This window comes from Panthera uncia, chromosome D1 (genome assembly GCF_023721935.1).
Source record: "Panthera uncia isolate 11264 chromosome D1, Puncia_PCG_1.0, whole genome shotgun sequence".
NCBI lineage: Eukaryota > Metazoa > Chordata > Mammalia > Carnivora > Felidae > Panthera > Panthera uncia.
Genome location: NC_064808.1, coordinates 6,023,695 through 6,041,013, shown reverse-complemented (window position 1 = coordinate 6,041,013; position 17,319 = coordinate 6,023,695). Strand labels below are relative to the sequence as shown.

The window sequence follows — 17,319 nt, the reverse complement described above, 5'->3', positions numbered from 1 at the left end:
GGGGGGGGGGGGGGGGGGGGGGGGGGGGGGGGGGGGGAGGGGTGGCTAGGGACAGTCTAGGGACACCCCACGGAGCCAGAACTTGGAATCGCCATCCGTTCCTTTGATCATTTCACAACATCTCTTCAGCAAGCCTCCTGTGTGGTGAGCTTGCAAAAATGGCCTCCCTGCCGGGCAGGGCCTCACAGACAGTGACAGTGCGGTGTGACTAAAGGCCGTCCCACGGGCTTGTGCAAAGTGCTGTGGCCCCCAGGAGCCTGAGGAGACTCCTGGAGGGGGGGAGCGGGAAGGACAATCCAGGCCAAGGGGAGGCAAGCATGGAGGCCTGCCGGGAAGGAGGGGGTCCCAGGTGGTGAGCAGAGGCAGGCGGTCCCTCTAGAGCGCAGGGGGAGGTGTGGGGAGCAGGAGGGGTCTTCAGCCCACCACACAAGCTGGTGGGGCACCCCAAGGGGTCTCAGGGTGAGGACAGGTCATTCGTGGGATCCATGGGGCGCCCGGGTGGCTCAGTCGGTTAAGCGTCCGACTTCGGCTCAGGTCATGATCTCGCAGTTCGGGAGTTCGAGCCCCACGTCGGGCTCTGTGCTGACGGCTCGGAGCCCGGGGCCTGCTTCGGCTTCTGTGTCTCCCTCTCTCTCTGCCCCTCCCCCACTTGTGCTCTCTCTGTCTCTCTGAAAAATGAATAAATATTTGTTAAAAATTTAGAATAACTGAGACGTGGAGATGTGGGTCCAGGTGAGAGGTGGGCAGCCTGAGCCAGATCGGGGAGTAGGATCTGAAGAGGATGGATTGACCTGGAAAGGACATGGGCTATGGACACAGACGGACCCTGGCTGGTGAGGCGTCCAGCTCAGGCCCAAATCCTACTGCGGCCGAAAAGGCACTCGACCATCACAAGCCAGCACGGCACAGTTTTCTGGGGGGTGCTGTGGTCCAGGACACGGCGCCCAGGGCAGCCACGCTCACGCCCCCCTGCACACCTGGCCCAGGCTCCCCCTCACTGGGGGCGTGGCTGCGGCACTTTGTCGACTTTGATGAAGTACCTTTTTTTTTTTTTTAATTTTTTTTAATGCTTATTTACTTTTGAAGGAGAGAGAGACAGAGTGTGAGCAGGAGAGGGCTGGAAGAGAGGGAGACACAGAATGGGAAGCAGGCTCCAGGCTCCGAGCTGCCAGCACAGAGCCCGACGTGGGGCTCGAACCCTTGAGCTGAGCGATGATGACCTGAGCCGAAGTCAGACGCCCGACCCACTGAGCCACCCAGGTGCCGCTGATGAAGTACCTTTCGCTCCTTGCCTTTCTGCCTCTCCCTTCTGTGGTCCGTAAAGAGACAGGCGCCTTTTACTCGGGGTTCCTGACAGTCCCCCCCCCCATCTGCTCTGTCATCTGATCCTCACCCGGCACTGTTTCGTTGGGGAACTGGGGAGGTGCCCCTTTTTCCTCTTCTGCTGTTCAAGCACCACCTTCAGTTTGGCTCATTATCCTGACCGTCTGATCACCTGGCAGTTCAGCGATGACCATCCGTTTTTGTTTTTGTTTTTGTTTTTAACGTTTATTTTTGAGACAGAGACAAAGCATGAACGGGGGAGGGTCAGAGAGAGAGGGAGACACAGAATCTGAAACAGGCTCCAGGCTCTGAGCAGTCAGCCCAGAGCCCGACGCGGGGCTCGAACTCACGGACAGTGAGATCGTGACCTGAGCCAAAGTCGGACGCTTAACCGACTGAGCCACCCAGGCGCCCAGATGACCATCCGTTTTTAAAATTTTTTTCAATGTTTTTTATTTATTTTTGGGACAGAGAGAGGCAGAGCATGAACGGGGGAGGGTCAGAGAGAGAGGGAGACACAGAATCGGAAACAGGCTCCAGGCTCCGAGCCATCAGCCCAGAGCCTGACGCGGGGCTCGAACTCACGGACAGTGAGATCGTGACCTGAGCCAAAGTCGGACGCTTAACCGACTGAGCCACCCAGGCGCGCAGATGACCATCCGTTTTTAAACAGTGCTGAGGCCCCCCGCTGGTCTTCTAGATCCCCGGTCCTGGAGGCTTTCCTCGCCGGTTCTAGTTTTCCCACCTGTGTTAATTTCACTTGTCCGTTTTCTGAAGTCTTCCCAGTTCTGACGTATCTCTTGTTAAATGTTAACACCAAAAGGAGACGGTCTCTAAAGACCTGCCCAAAGCAACGAGGAAGGGGACACATTAGCTCTCTGTTCTCGGTGCCATATTCCTGTTGGAGCAGGCACACTAGTAACAGCCATATTGCTGACTTCTTCCCAGAGCTTGATTGATTGCTTGATTTTTTAATTTGAGAGAGAGAGAGAGAGAGGCAGAGGGAAAGGGAGAGAGAATTTCAGACAAGCTCCATGCTTCGGGTAGAGCCCGATATGGGGCTTGATCCCATATCATGACCTGAGCCGAAATCAAGAGCCAAGACACCCAGCTGGCTGAGCCACCCAGGCGCCCCAAGAGCTTTTCATTTAAAGCCACAAAGAACCCCTTCCTTTCCTGCGTTGTGATCCTATGTCAGGCTTCGCCTGTTTGCAGTTGACTTTGTTGGCTCATTCAAGCAGTATTTACTGACCTCTTTGCCTGTGGGTCAGGCCTTGTTCCAGGACCTGGCACTTGTGCAGAAAAAGACAGGATCCCTCCTCTCAAAGCCCTTACTTTCTGGTAGAGGGAGATAAAGAAGAGACAAGTAAACACATAAACACAGTCATTTTAGGTAGCAATGAGTGCGAGGATGAAAATGAAATAATGTCATTGAGAGGGACAGGGAGAGGGGAGTCAGGGAAATGGTTTTTGGGCTGAGTCGTGAATGAGAAGGGAGCACTTTTACTTCCCAAGGAAGTGTGCCCTGCGAAGGGAACAGCAGGTACAAACATCTAAGGTCAGAAGCAGCTTGACAGGTTCAGGAAACAGAAAACTGTCCTGTGGCTGAAGGTGGGGAGCGGGGGAGGGGGGAGGAGGGAGGGCTGCAAGCAGGCGAGGAGGGTCGGGAGGAGGGCAGGGGCCTTCGGGCCGCGGCATTTACATTGATCTCAAGTGAGACAGGTAGTTCGGGGCCGTTTTTGGTGGGCGCCCGACTTGGACAACAGAGGAACACAGTGTTTTATGTTTTAGTAAATCGAATTCTGGTCACTGTGTGAAAAACATACGGGGAGCTGGGGAGCAAAAGTGGAAACCGGGGAAGTCAAGAAACTATCTCATTGGTGGGGCGCAGGTACGAAGGGAGAGGAAGCAGAGGACAGCTGCTGTTCCCGACAGCGCCGGGTCTTTTACCAAGGCCGGGCGGTACCACCCAGCCGGGCAGGAATCACCATGGGCACAGCGAGGGCAGGACGGAGAAAGTACGTGCCTTGTTCCAGGTTATTTACAAGCTTGTAATGCACACCCTCTATGTTCCGAAGGCATTCGAAACTCCAGGGCAGCAAAGACGAACAAGACACAGTCCCTGGGGCGCCTGGGGGGCTCAGTCGGTTAAGCGTCTGACTCTTGACTTCAGCTCGGGTCATGATCTCACGGTTGGTGAGTTTGAGCCCCGTGTTGGAGCTCGATCGCAGAGCCTGCTTGGGATTCTCTCTCCCTTGCGCTCTGCCCCTCCCCTGCTTGCTTGCGTGCAGTTTCTCTCTCTCTCTCTCTCAAAATAAATAAATAGACTTAAAAAAAAAAAAAAAGACACAGACCCTGTTTCTAAGGTGCTCAAGCCAGGGGGAGAAATAGGAAGTGACCTACAGTACAGGTCAGTCATGGGGGTTACATGAATCAGCATCTATCGAGAGCTGCTTACCGGGCACTACTCCCAGCACCAGGTCTGTGTTGGTTGTTGCTGCTGTCATTACTATTCTTTTTAAAAATATTTATTTATTTGAGGCAGAGAGAGAGGAAGAGGCAGAGAGAATCCCAAGCAGACTCCATGCTGTGAGCAGCGAGCCCCATGTGGGGCTCGATCTCGAGAACCGTGATGTCATGACCTGAGCCGAAAGCAAGGGACAGAGGCTTAACCAGCTGAGCCACCCAGGCGCCCCTCTCTCATCACTATTCTATTCATCCTCACCGTCGGCGTGAGAAGATGATGAACGGGATGTAGGAAGCCCACAAGCAGAAAGACCGACCCCCCGCCTTCTGTCTCTACCTTGCACTCTGAGTAACTTCCCCCCACCTACCCTCCCAGCTCGCTTCAGCCACGACTGTTCTTTTGGTTTTTGGGTTTTTTTTTTTTTCCAAATATAAATAATCACTCTTATAGTCTCTTGTTTCTTATAATTCTTTTATACATTTAAAAAATTCATGAATGGCTCTTTTGTATTCTGTATCTGAGAACTTTAATATCTGAAATCCTTGGTGAGGGGGTTAATTTTTGCTTTTTATTTCTGTTGATGCTTTAACTCATGGGGGATTTTTTCTTTGTGTGTCTATTAATTTCTGGTTGTGGGAGTAATATTATTATATAATATTATAATTATATATAATATTTATGTAATTGTATATATATATACTTTATATATATATATATATATATATATACAATCCTCAGTGTTCTTTTTAACATTTATTCATTTTTGAGAGTGAGAGAGACAGAGCCTGAGTGGGGGAGGGGCAGAGAGAGAGGGAGTCAGAATCCGAAGCAGGCTCCAGGCTCTGAGCTGTCAGCACAGAGTCCGGCTCAGGGCTTGAACCCATGGACTGCGAGATCACGACCTGAGCCGAAGTCAGACGCTCAACCAACTGAGCCACCCAGGCGCCCCACAATCCTCAGTGTATTAAGGAAAGCTCCCGGGACGCTAACTTCTGTTGTATACTTCTAACTTCTTGAAGCTCTTTCTTCTCCAAGCATCCCCGTCACATTACTGGCCTCATTTTCTTTCTCGTATATATATTATATATATATATACACACACACACACACACACACACACACACACACAAATATATTGTTTTATAAATAAAAACAAACAAAACAACAATTATATATAATTTATAATTGTTTTGTTTTTATTTTTCATCTCTGGAAAACCCGAAGATCTCGTTTGGGAGAGCGCCTCTTCAGAAAAATTTGTAGTTACTCCTGCCAGACACAAGAGGGCGCTCCTACCATGATAAGTTAATTTCTCCATGGACGATGTCCCTGGGGCGCCTGGGTGGCTCAGTTGGTTAAGCTTCTGACTTCAGCTCAGGTTATGATCTTGCCGCCTGTGAGTCCCAGCCCTGCGTAAGGCTCTGTGCTGACAGCCCGGAGCCTGGAGCCTGCTTCGGATTCTGTGTCTCCCTCTCTCTCTGCCCCTCCTCTGCTGATACTGTTTCTCAAAAATAAATAAACATTAAGAAAAATTAAAAAAAAAAAGAATTAAAAAAAGGAAGGAAAGAAAGGTGTCCCAGACCTGAAGCAATATGAATAGGCATGTGGTTTCTGGTTCACAGAGGAGACGATCTTGATCTTAATTTTCGTCCACCATGAGGGAGAGGTAGGTTTCTTTGTAAATTCCCTTTACTGGTGGATGGAGATTTTCTGGTCTACCTTTGCACTAAGGGTGCATCCCTCTCCAGAATCTTGGCTTAATTTATGAGTCTGGGGTTCAGTTCCCCCTGACAGTTCCATGCAGTTATTTAACCTAAATGCTGAGAAGCATTAGTGTGAGCCCCTTAGCAGCTCCAATTCCAACACGCTGGTTTACGCTTACTTCCTTGTTTTGAAAGGGCGCTTGGGAAGTTCCCTTACTTCTTGAAAGGTTAGGGTTTTAAGATCCTGTTTGTTCTAATGGATCTGGAGTCTAGTTGCTTTATAGTAGGAGGGATCTAGGTAAAGTCTAGAGCACCAGTCTGCCAGAGGGTGAGTTGGGAAGATCAGTTTTCTTTTTCTTTCTTCATTCATTCATTCATTCATTTGTTCAAAACCATCGATGGAGCACCTCTGTGTGCCAGCTAGGGTTGTGATGATGTACAAAAACAGACAAGGTCTTTGCTTCATGGAGCTCATAGCTTAGAGCAGAGACATTACAATAAAAGAATCACACAAACAAGTGTGATTACAGACGAAGTGGGGATTGCATGAAAGCTAGTGCTTCTCAAACTGTGGGCCACACCAGCAGCATCAGTAGGAACTTAGTAAAGCACAAGTTCTTGGACTCTTCCCAAACTTACTGAATCAGAAACGCCAGCATGGGACGTATTCAACAAGCCCCCCCCCCCCCCGGCCCAGGTGATTCTAAACTACTGCCATAAGCCAAAGGAACTTGACCTAGACAGAGGGGCTGACCAAATTTCCCTAAGGAAGTGGCGATGACAACAGAAAGATGAGTGAGAGGCACATAGGCAGTGAGAACAGCATGTGCAAATGTCCTGCGGTCAGAGGGAATCTGGTTGTTTAAGGAACCAAGAGAAGGTGAATGTCTGAGGGCCTTGAAGTTTGTAGAAGAAGCTTGCCCTGATTCCTCAGAGTGATGGAAAGCCATCCAGGAGGATGAGAGGAGTAGGGTGTCTTGATCAGAACTGCATTTGAAAAAGCGGAGTTATCTGTTCAGATTCAGGACAGGACCAAGGCTGTGGCATGAGGATGGCAAAAGAGGGAGTGAGTCCTAGAAAACTTCAGAAGCAGGGTTGGCAGGAGCTGGGGACTCCTTTGATATGGGAGGAGGGGAAAAGGAGAGCCTCCTGGAGACATCTGGCCTGAGGACATACCTGTGCCGCAGAGCACTGCAGCAGGAGCGGACCGGGGGGAGCCATGACGTGCCTTTGAGATCCTCAAGGATAGGTGACCAGAGACAGAGGGCAGTGTGGGCGTGGAGCTCAGGACAGCGGTTAAGCCAGAAACAAGTCACATTCACAAAGTGAATCCCCATGAGTCTGGAAGAAGTGATTTAAGCCAGAATCGTCCTTAGGTTTGTCATTTCCCCCTACACCCACACATGTAGTCTTCGTGTCACTATCCACATAAGTTAGCCTCCTGTGGTCACTGCTATGAAAATAAACGTGACACTTGACAGTATGAAACCAGTAAGATGCTGTATACGTTCGCCCAAGTTACAAGCTCCTGATGTGCAAGCCTCAGACACCATCCCCGTTGTCAGCTCAAAGCAAGTGCATTTGCTATTTTCTCTCCTAGTTCTTAAGGATTCCTTTCCCCTCAGCGAGTCCTCCAACGTAATGATGACCCCCAACGATATGTTAATTCCTTGCGGAATTTAACATGACTATTATGAGACCCTGCTGATGTAAAAATACTTGGCTTTTAGAAATATCCTTGGGGGATCCCTAGGCGGCTCAGTCGGTTGAGCATCTGACTCTTGATTTCGGCTCAGGTCATGATCTCACGGTTTGTGAGTTCGAGCCCTGCCTTGGGCTGTGCACAGACAGCGCAGAGCCTGCTTGGGATTCTCTCTCCTTCTGTGTCTGCCCCTCTCCTGATTGTGTGCGTGCATGCGTTCTCTCTCTCACCAAATAAACTTAAAAAAATTGTCTTGGGGCGCCTGGGGGCTCAGTCGGTTAAGTGTCCGACTTCAGGTCAGGTCATGATCTCGCGGTTCGTGGGTTCGAGCCTCGTGGAGGCTGCTTCGGATTCTGTGTCTCCCTCTATTTCTGCCCCTCCCCCACTTGTGCTCCGTGTGTGTGTGTGTGTGTGTGTGTGTGTGTGTCTATCTCAAAAATAAATAAACATTAAAAAAAATCTTTTTTTAAATTATCCTTGGCCACTTCCTGCCTGTTCTTTGTCTTTCCACCCTCCTTTCCAACACTGTTGTGTCCTTTCCCTGGGCCTCGGAAAGAGGAATGTGTTGTTTTCTCACTAATCGTGTTCACACTTAACCCTAACCTCCCTCCAGCTCTGTTCTGTCAGTCCGGCTAGCAGCCCTTGCCATGTGAGCAACAGGAGCTCGGGCCGGGACTACATGGCCCCGTGGGAGGCCTGCACTCTCTCTGGTTGTAAGGGAGGAGAGGAGAAGAGCTCCAGCCTCCGGAGACACCTCGGGAAAGAACCAGATAGGGAAAACGCAAGCCTATGCCTAGACGGTGCAAAGGCAGGCTTAAGGGTGTAATTGCTACCCCAAAAGAGGATTTAATTAAAACCCAGTCAAGAACGGATTTTTAAAGTTTATTCTCTTGCTGACAGGTAATGTGCGAAATGGCAAACTACAGAGGGCCACCCTGACCTCCCGCTCCCTTCTGGCCCATTTATAAGCGCCGCCTTCTCTCTCACATGTACCGACTGCCCCCCACCCCTGCCCCCAACCACTGCTGTACCATCACCGTCCTATCTGGCCCCAAATCTGGCACCAACGTGGTGCTGGACAGCCGCTGGGGCCTCGCTAACCGACCAGATGTCAGAGGCAATTGAGGCACAGAAAGGGCGGTGACTGGCTGAGCCAGACCCTGTCTCTCCATATCAGGAACACAGGCTTCCTGACCCCGGCCGGGAGGGGAGGCCACTGGAGCTAGGAGTTCAAGTCCCTTCTACTGGACCCATAAGTCCCTTAGCTCGAGAGGACAGCACACACGTTTCTGCCTGTAGGAGCACCTGAACACCATTAAACCTTAATGTGTATAAAAGGGACCAGAATGCTTTGCACCACACGGATTCCTAGGTCCCAATCTCAGAGATTCCGATTCCATCCACCCCCGGTGGGGCCCGGGATCCTGCATTTCGAACCTGATGCCACTGCTCCAGAGACCACACTGGAATCAGCCCTGGAAACCCGCAGACCCCTACCTACTGCGTCAGCAAGGGTGAGGCCAGACTATTGCAACGAAGACGTGTCAGAGCACAGCAGCCCAGGTGGTCGTGGGCACCCGGGTTCTGGGCCGACAGGGTGCCTCCTGCGTCCTCAGCAGGGCCTTCTGGGGGCCCCACTTCTGGCCAACAGTGAGGAATCTTCTTGAAGGTAAGAGATGGGCAATTTGCAAGGCGCCTGGGTGGCTCAGTCGGTTAAGCGTGTGACTTTGGCCCAGGTCACGATCTCACGGGCCGTGAGGTCAAGCCCCGCGTCGGGCTCTGTGCTGACAGCTCGGAGCCTGGAGCCTGCTCCGGATTCTGTGTCTCCCTCTCTCTCTCTCTGCCCCTTCCCCGCTCGTGCTCTGTCTCTATCAAAAATAAACATTAAAAAAAATAATAAGCAAAAAGAGAGATGGGCAATTTGCAGGCATGACACATTTCTCTGGCAAAAGCCCAGGGACAGGGCCCCCCTGAGTTGCGAGGGAGGTTAGGAAATGGAGCCCGGCTCGGTGGGCACGTGCCTTGCGGCCACACCGTGACACTGAAAGAAGACGGGTGCTATTTGGGTGCCGCTGCCGTTTGCAGGCCACCGTCCAGTGAAGGAGAGCTCTGAGGAGCACACGTGGGGCTGATGCCATCAGGCCAGCCCCGGGTGGGTTTGAACTTGGTGGGAGGCTGTCGCGGGCCCCAGGTAGAACAGGGGGACAGAGTAACTGGGCTCTGGAGTTGGGAGGCTTGGATGTGTCCGGGCAGGCGGTGCGACATACTGGCCATGCGACCTTGGACACGTTACACACACTCTCTGAGCTAAGGCTGTGATAAGAGCTAGAACACTGTAAACTGTGATAATATCGTGATGGTTTGGGGTGGGGGTTAAAGTTTATTTATTTTGCGAGAGAGAAAGCGGGCACACAAGCAGGGCAGGAGCAGAGGGAGAGGGAGAGCGAGAGCATCCCAAGCAGGCTCCGCACTGTCAACGTGGACCCCGACGAGGGGCTTGATCCCACGAACAGTGAGATCATTAGGGGAGCTGAAATCAAAAGTCAGACGCTTAACCGACAGAGCCACCCCAGGCGTCCAATGATGTTTTGTCTTAAGATTCTATTTTGTTTTTTAAAAGCAATCTCTGCACAACGGGGGGCTCAACCTCACAACTCCAAGATGGAGAGCCACGTGATCCACTGACAGAGCCAGCCAGGTGCCCCATTGTAATGGTTTTCATTGGGAGCCCCCAGTAAGTGGTAAGAATCCCAGGCACTCAGGTCACCAGAAGGTGGGCCCAGGCTGACCTCAGACCAGATAGGGACATTAGTGGGTACAAACTCTCCTCGGCTTCATTGCCAATCAAGGAACCCCTCTTTGGCCAGTTTGTAACCCCCACTTAGCAACTGAGATGGGTAAGAGAAACAAACACCGTCCGTGAGAGTGGCCAGGCCAGCACTCCTGGGGGCGGTGGTCCCCGACTTCTGGCACCGGTCCCCTGGAGACGACCGCAAGAGGGGCCAGGCGAGCAAAATCTCCCGGTAGAAAGGTGGGGGTGCAGCACCAAGGAAGTGGGTATGGTGGTTGGAGTTGGGGGACCGATCAGAAGTCTGGCCCCTGACCTCAAGGAGCTCCCTGTGTAACGGGGTGAGGCTGAGAAGCAAATCAACAACCACGACAAAGCACAGGGGAGGGAGGGCGGTGATCCAGGCCTGTGGGGGATGTGGAAGAGATCAGGGGACGAGGTGGGGGTGGGGACTAGGAGGTGGGGGGTTGGGAGTGGTATGAAAACCCCCCAGCCAGTCAAGAGGCAAGGGGGAGGCAAGGAAAGACTCCAAGAGACAGTGCTCGGCCTGGGCCCGGAGCGGGCTTAGCCACCCCTCGGGAACTGTTTGCTCCTGGCCACAAGGGAATAAGCCTTCCAGGCCAAGGCCAATAACAGCACAGCTTGTTCTCCAAGTGCGGGGCTGGGCTGTGGAAGCCCCCAGGGAGAAGAAAGCTAGTGGACAGGGAGGGCCCAGGAGGGGGGGGGGGCCTCTCCCCCAGACCGGAAAGGAAGCCACTGAAGGACCCTGGACCAGCAGGGGACAGAAGGCTGCTCTCCAGGGGGGTCACGCGGGGAGCAGTTTGAAAGGAGGTGAGGAGGGCCCGTGAGGACGAGTTGCTAGAATCCAGGGGGTGGCTGGTTAGCGCCCAGGGGCGCAGCCTCTAAGAGCTCTTTAAGGGGTGAAGCCCCAGGCCGGGGGCCAGAAGGTCACCAGCACCACGGGCCGGGGAGTGGACTTCACAGACTCAAGGCGAGCGCTGCTGGGGGGGCTGAAGTCGGCCTGTGTTCCAGAGCCCAGGGCCCGGGGCCTCCTGCCCCCCACTGCCGCTCACCCTTGGGAAGGGCTGGGCCTCTCGAATCGGATCGCGAGCCGGTGCTTTCACCTCGGCCTCCCAGCTGGGCAGGTGGGCGGTGGCCTCGCTGGGGAGCGGCCGGCCTGACCTGCCTGGACTCACCCCCACGAGCGGAGGAGGTATTCGTAGCTGAGGAAGGTGACGGCGTTGACAGGAAAGGCGCGGGCGCTGTTGATCGTCAGCCCCCGGAAGAAGACCCCCAGACCTTCCTGCCGGGCGCTGCTTACCATGCAGTCCAGCACCCCCCGGTACGCCCTGCGCTTCAGCCCCGCCATCTGCAGCCGGGACTTGATCACATCCAAGGGCGTGGCTACGGCCCAGGAGGCGATGCCTGCGAAGCCCCCTGCCACCAGCACCGTGGCTGGGCCTGGGGTAGAGGAAGCCCAGATGGGTGTCAGACCCCGAGGAGCAAGGCACCCCCCCATCCCCAGCGTCCCTCCCCATCCTCCGGGCAAGGGCCAGCTCCCCTCCCCCGATCCCCCCTCCGTCCCCCACCCCCCCACGCCAGTTCACTTACTGGGGTCCTGGCCGTCCCGCGTCGACTGGCGGCAGAGCCACTCATAGGTGACAAAATAGATCCCCAGTGTGGGGGTGTCCCTCAGCGTCAGGGCCCAGGCTCCCCGGAACAGCCCCCGGGGCCCCTCCTCCTGGAAGATGGAGACCGCACAGTGCACAGGCCCCCGGTACCGGGGCGGGGGGCTGCCCGGAGGCCGCGCCCTTGGCTCCGTCTGGTTTTGTAGCCGGACTTTGATGAGGTCAAAAGGGGCCAAGCAGTAGACCTGTACGTAAGGAAGCAGGAAGACCCTGGGTGGGGTTCTGGGCGAGAACGAAGGGCAGAGAACAATGGGCTGATCCTAATAAGAGGAAGGTAGGGAGCAGAGAGGGCTACATCTTCCCCCGCCCGGTCCCCGCTCGCAGCCTCTGCACACAGGGCTCGGCATGGGCCAGACGGCTTCCGTAGCATCAGACCCCTGACAGCGAGCAGCACTGCCCCTCTCCCTGGACAACAGCATTGAACTTGCCTGGTGCTTGGTGCTCAGAGACAAACCTGGATTGTTTCCCCAAGACTGAGGATGGGTTTCTAGCCTCCCCAAAGCCAGGGTGAGACCCACCTGCAGTGATTGGGTCTGAAGAAAGGATTTAGTCTGTGCCCGTGAGACAGCAAAGGGCTGATCGCCGACCCCCCACCCCCACCCCAGGGTTAAGGAGGTCACCTCAGTCCTGTTGGAGACTCCACTTCATAGGTTCTCCCTCCCCTACCTCCTGCAGGACACCTCTCAGAGGCCCCTGATGGGGTCAAGTGCTGGGCCAGCCTTTCCTGCCTCCTGAAAACCACCCACCACTTGTGTCCCAAGGAAGGTGGGTGATGGTGCAATCTGCGGGTCCTGGGATCTTATCACCCGGCTGAGGCAGAAGGGACGAACATTTGGGGTAGTATTAGGACTGAGGGTGGTTCCGGGTGGATGTGGGGGGAAGGTGGGGGCAGGGGCCAATGTGCGAATCAGCGCGGATGCACTAGGTCAAGGTCAGCTGTTAGAGTTCAGATGAGAATTGAGGTGAGGCTGACGTTAGCACGTCATGAGGGGCTTCTGTGGTTATTGTTTCTTTCGTGGAAGGTACATGAGCTCAGGTCCTCAGCCCTGGAGATGGCTGATGGCAGAGGCAGCTGGAAGTCGGCTCTGGTGGCGATGGTCAGAGGGCGACAGGCCAACTTTGCCTACTTCTTCCCCTGTAGGAAGGGCGGCGGGCTGGGGTCCCTCCCCCTGAGGCGTGACCCTGATATCATCCTTCAGAGTCTGTGGGCGGAGCCAAACTCAGGACTCCTCCAGGCGATGTGCCCCTGAGTCCAGGGCTCCTGAGGGTGAGGAAATGGCCGAGCCCAAGGTAGGGTGGCCAGCAGGGGCAGGTTAGGGCCCTCACTCCTCAACCTGTGCCCACGGGGTCAGTGGGGACGGCAGACACTGCCACAGTGTTTGACAGGGTCAGCCTTTGCTGAGCCAAAGGCAACTTTTGTGCACATCAGAGGTTGTCATTCCCTGCCCTGTGCTAACCAGAGTCACTTCCTGCCTCTTCTTCCCCATCTCCACACTGAAACACAATGTCTGCTCCAAGATCCTGTTAAACCGAATCCATGGGCTTGATGGGAAACTGAGTTCCAGTCGGTCCTTGGACCAGGTCCCCATCAGTGACCCTATAACACCCCGTTCTGCTATCTGTTCTGCTTTTTTTTTTAATTTTTAACATTTATTTATTATTGAGAGACAGAGCATGAGCAGGGGAGGAGCAGAGAGAGAGGGAGACAGAATCCAAAGCAGGCTCCAGGCTCTGAGCTGTCAGCACAGAGCCGGACGCGGGGCTCGAACTCACAAACTGCAAGATCGTGACCTGAGCTGAAGTCGGACGCTTAACCGACTGAGCCACCTTTTGCTTTCTAAAGAGCAGGAGGGGAGGGTGACTTAGGAGCTGGGCCTTTCTGGGCCGGCTACTAGCCTGGGGTCTCAGTTCTCTTCCTTGTTTTTGTGGAGTGCAAATCTCAGGGCTTGGGAAATATGCAGGCATGTGTCCTGCACAAGAAGGGGCAGGAGAAAAGCCAGGACCTTTGGGGGTCTCATGAATCATTAATTCACCAGCGAGCCGCCTGGTTCTGTCCTTTGTCCTTGCTCTCTGCCCCATGAAGTATGTTAGGAGCGTCAGGGCAATGTCAAATAGGGGGTGACGGAAGGCGCCTGGCTGGGGTGTGGAGGGGAGCCAGGCAAGAGTCCCTCCGCCTCTGTGCTCATGCCCCCCAATCAGCTGGGATTCCCCCTGGTGCCTGGAAGCCGCGTCTTCCTCCACCCCATCAGTCAAAAGCTGGATACTTAAGTGCTGAGAACAAAGACCAAAACTGAATGATGAGAGCTATTTAATGATTAATGCCCTGGGCCTTTCGCAGCGAGCTCTGTGGACTGGGGCCCCGCGAGGCTCACAGATCCCGGCCCGCCACATGCTGCAGGCAAAGGGGCTGAGCAGGGCATGAGCTGGGGCAGTGCCAGGACCCCGCCAGGACTGCAAGGGCTGGGCTCGGAGCTCTGGGAGCGCTGTCAGTTCTCCAGGGCAAGAGGTCACCTGGGGGAGAAGTCTTCCCAGAGCCCTGAGGCTGGCAGAGCCCTCCGGAGTGGGCAAGCCCCGTCAGCCTCAGAGTGGGGCATCGACTGTTCTCCATGCGGCCCCCTCAGCACCGTCTCCCCAGACCCCACCCCTAGCTCTCTCTGCCTTCTGCCCCCCCCCCCACAGTGTTCTCCATGACCCTCCCCTCCAAGCCTGCAGCCCAGACGGCCACAGCCAGCTCGGCCAGGCCAGGTCATCGGGCAGAGGCCAGGAGCTGGCCATTCCCCCACAGCTCCTCATGTACCCGTTGGGGAGACCCAGGGTCTGCAGAGAGGGCTGGGAGGGGAAGCAGCAAACGGACCTTCGCTGTGCCCACATGCGCGCGTGTGTGGATGTGTGTGCGTGCATACACCTGTGCGCGTGTGCATGACCGTACCCGTGTGGACGCACCCCACACCTCCCTCTCACCTGCACGAACCCTCCGGTGCAGCCAGCTATGAAGACGTGTATGTAGCTGGGTGGCTGGGCCCGCCGTTCCTGGTGAGCGGTTGCCGTGAGCGCCAGCAGGGTGTTGCTGTAGACCCCGAACAGGACGGAGTTGACCATGGCTATGCTCGCAATGGGGAAGCTCATTCCCTTGAAAAAGCCCAGGAGCTGTAGAAAGATGTGGCAAATGCTAAAGGGGCTGGGGGACCAGGGAGGCCTCCTTTTCTCCTCTCCCACCTCTGGCAGGGTCTCCTCTGGCTAGAAACCACTCCTGAGCCCTGCCGAAGGGAGGTCGAGGCAGCCCCAGGTCCATCCTTGGGGCACCAAGCTACCACCCAGTCCCGGGTAGCCCCAGACTTAGGTCGTCTCTCTTCCAGGGACAGAGCCCTGCCAGGGGGCAAGAAAGCTGGTGCTGGCCACCCGGAGGCCTCCTATGCCAAAGCCCCAAAGAAGCAAGACACCCACCGACTCATGGCGGTAAGTCTTCACCATACAATCGATGATGCCCCGGTATGTGGTCTGGGTCTGTAGCCGCACCTGGATGAGGAGGACAGAGCGGGCAGCCCAGCAGGGATGGGCAGAGATGGCTCTAGCCCAGCTCCTCCCTCTGCCCAGCAGGATGCCAGCAGGGCAGGACTGATAGGAAAGATCCCCCTCTCAAGGCATCCTGACTGTTGGTTCAGGTCATAGCCTTTATTCCTTGAGTGCATCCCCTCGACTCACCTTTACAGTGTCAAAAGGGTGTCCCAGGACCAAACCCAGAGCTCCTGTGGGATAAGAAGATGGTATGAGTGAGGTCCCTTGCGCCATGCTGAGGAAGCAGGTGCCTAGAGGGAAGGGGAATTCAGGGGGGAGAAAATGGGGCAGAGCCCTACTCTGCCAGACTCCAAAGAAACTCCAGCTGTCCCCTTTGCAACCTCCTCCACACCAAGTGCTGGGTGAGGCAGGCATGGGGACGTGGGGACATGGGGACAATCAGAGAGAGCCCTGGCCCCACCTGGAGGACACAGGCCGAAGGGAGGAGCCAACCACAGACACCAGGTCCTCATAGCGTCTAACACTGCCTGTCTTGCCTATTTAACCGTGGAGCAGTGGGATGGATTCTCCAGTGCTCCTGCCTCGCTGCCGGCCTGACTCCTTCCCTCTTGCCTTCCACTCACTACTGCCGTGGAGTATGTGGCCTCGATCCAGACGGGGCCCTGCTGGAGAGCAGGGCCCCCTCAGCCAGCAGTACGGAGCTGGGAGCCCTTAGAACAGTCGTGCTGACACCAGGGGAGGAGGGTCCCGGCCCCCAGGCCATCTCCCCTGTGTAGCAGGTGCAGTTTCGGGAGGCAGAACCTTCTCAGGAGGCAGGTTCGAAACGTCCCTCTCTTTTCTTCTGAGAGAAGTGTCACCCAGAAGCTGGGCTGGGTCCCCAGCACAGCAGGCCTCAGCGACAGGGCCTGCAGCCCACGGCTGGGTAGGGCAGAGGCCCACGGGGGAATGCAGGACAGCTGCTGGGGTCAAAGGTGAACTTCCTTTCTGAGCCCCCCAGGGTGGGCCTAGGGAAGCGGGGTTCCTGGTGCGGGTCTGCAGGCGCAGGTGAGTCTGGGGGAGCGCTCGCCTTGGCTCTGGAGGCGAGGGCAGCTCGGCTGCCTCTCCGCTCCCCTCAGGCAACTGCCAGGAGGCTCCGGGATAGCTGGCTCTGGGTGCTTCTGGGCCACCAGGACTTTGGTCTCAGCTCCTCCCAAATCACCAGAAGTGACCCACCCCTGGGGTGGAGGGGATGTGACAGAAGGGAGAAAAGTGTCTCACCAGAGATCCAGCCGGCCACAAACTCCTCCACGGGCATTGTCCGGCTGGGGCGGAAACTGGTGGCTCCAGCAGAGACACTGGTGAGTGCAGGTTCCTGGTCTCCCTCCCCCTGATCTTCCTGATAACCTGCCACTAATGTTTAACTCTGCCCGTAGGGTGAGCAGTGGCCCGGTGCCCAGACCTCGGCACCGGGAGAAGGGAGGGAGCCAACTTGGGTGGCCTCGACGGCGGAGGAGGGCGCACCGTGTGAAATCTCAGGGCAGGGGTGATGGCCCAGGTGGCCTCACCCTCTGCCGGCCAACGACGGCCTCGCAGCCTCCCACGGTGACCAGGCAGGGCAGCCGGGCCCCAGCCTCCAGGGCTGCCTCCGGCTTTAACGAGCCTGTTGAGGGCAAGGCCCTGCTTACCCGGCCCAGCAGGCCCCAACCCCCTCTATGCCCACAGCACCTCACGCCAGGCTGTCGCCCACTCGGGACAGGCAGCCAGGCCTGCAGAGATGGGGCATGGCCACCAGGGGGCAGACAGACGGCGTGGGAGGAGAGGAGTGACTCTTGGGCCTGAAGCCCTGCCTTCTCCCAGGGTTGTCTATGGCTCCCCAGCTCCCTCGTGTGAGTCAGAAACAGCTTCCCTGGCTTGGCCTTCTCTTCTCCATCCCTCCTTTCCAGGGGGAAAGCTGGGGATTTCAAGCGTGTAAAGGCTGGTGTGTGTCTCAGCTCAAGGGTTATGACTGCCCATTTCTCTTTGGACAATAACCCAAACTGACAAGGCAGGGACCTGAATCCCTCTCTCTCGCTCTCGGCTTCCTTCGACCAAGCTTTTCTGTTGCCAATACATTCAACATGCTACAGCGGGCACCATCATTCCACTCGCCCATC

At 55.7% G+C, this 17,319-nt stretch overlaps 2 protein-coding genes across 2 annotated transcripts in view; one reads left to right on the top strand and one right to left on the bottom strand.

Annotated features, from left to right (window-relative positions):
* Positions 1-17,319, top strand: part of CDC42EP2 (CDC42 effector protein 2) — a 111,857-nt gene that overhangs the window by 34,692 nt on the left and 59,846 nt on the right. The gene's annotated exons all lie outside the window — the stretch shown is intronic.
* Positions 11,176-16,009, bottom strand: SLC25A45 (solute carrier family 25 member 45). Its single transcript, XM_049616776.1, is given in 6 exon segments — positions 11,176-11,444; positions 11,595-11,856; positions 14,633-14,818; positions 15,116-15,187; positions 15,374-15,417; positions 15,521-16,009. Coding segments are annotated over 6 exon segments (930 nt in total). The 5' UTR covers positions 15,618-16,009.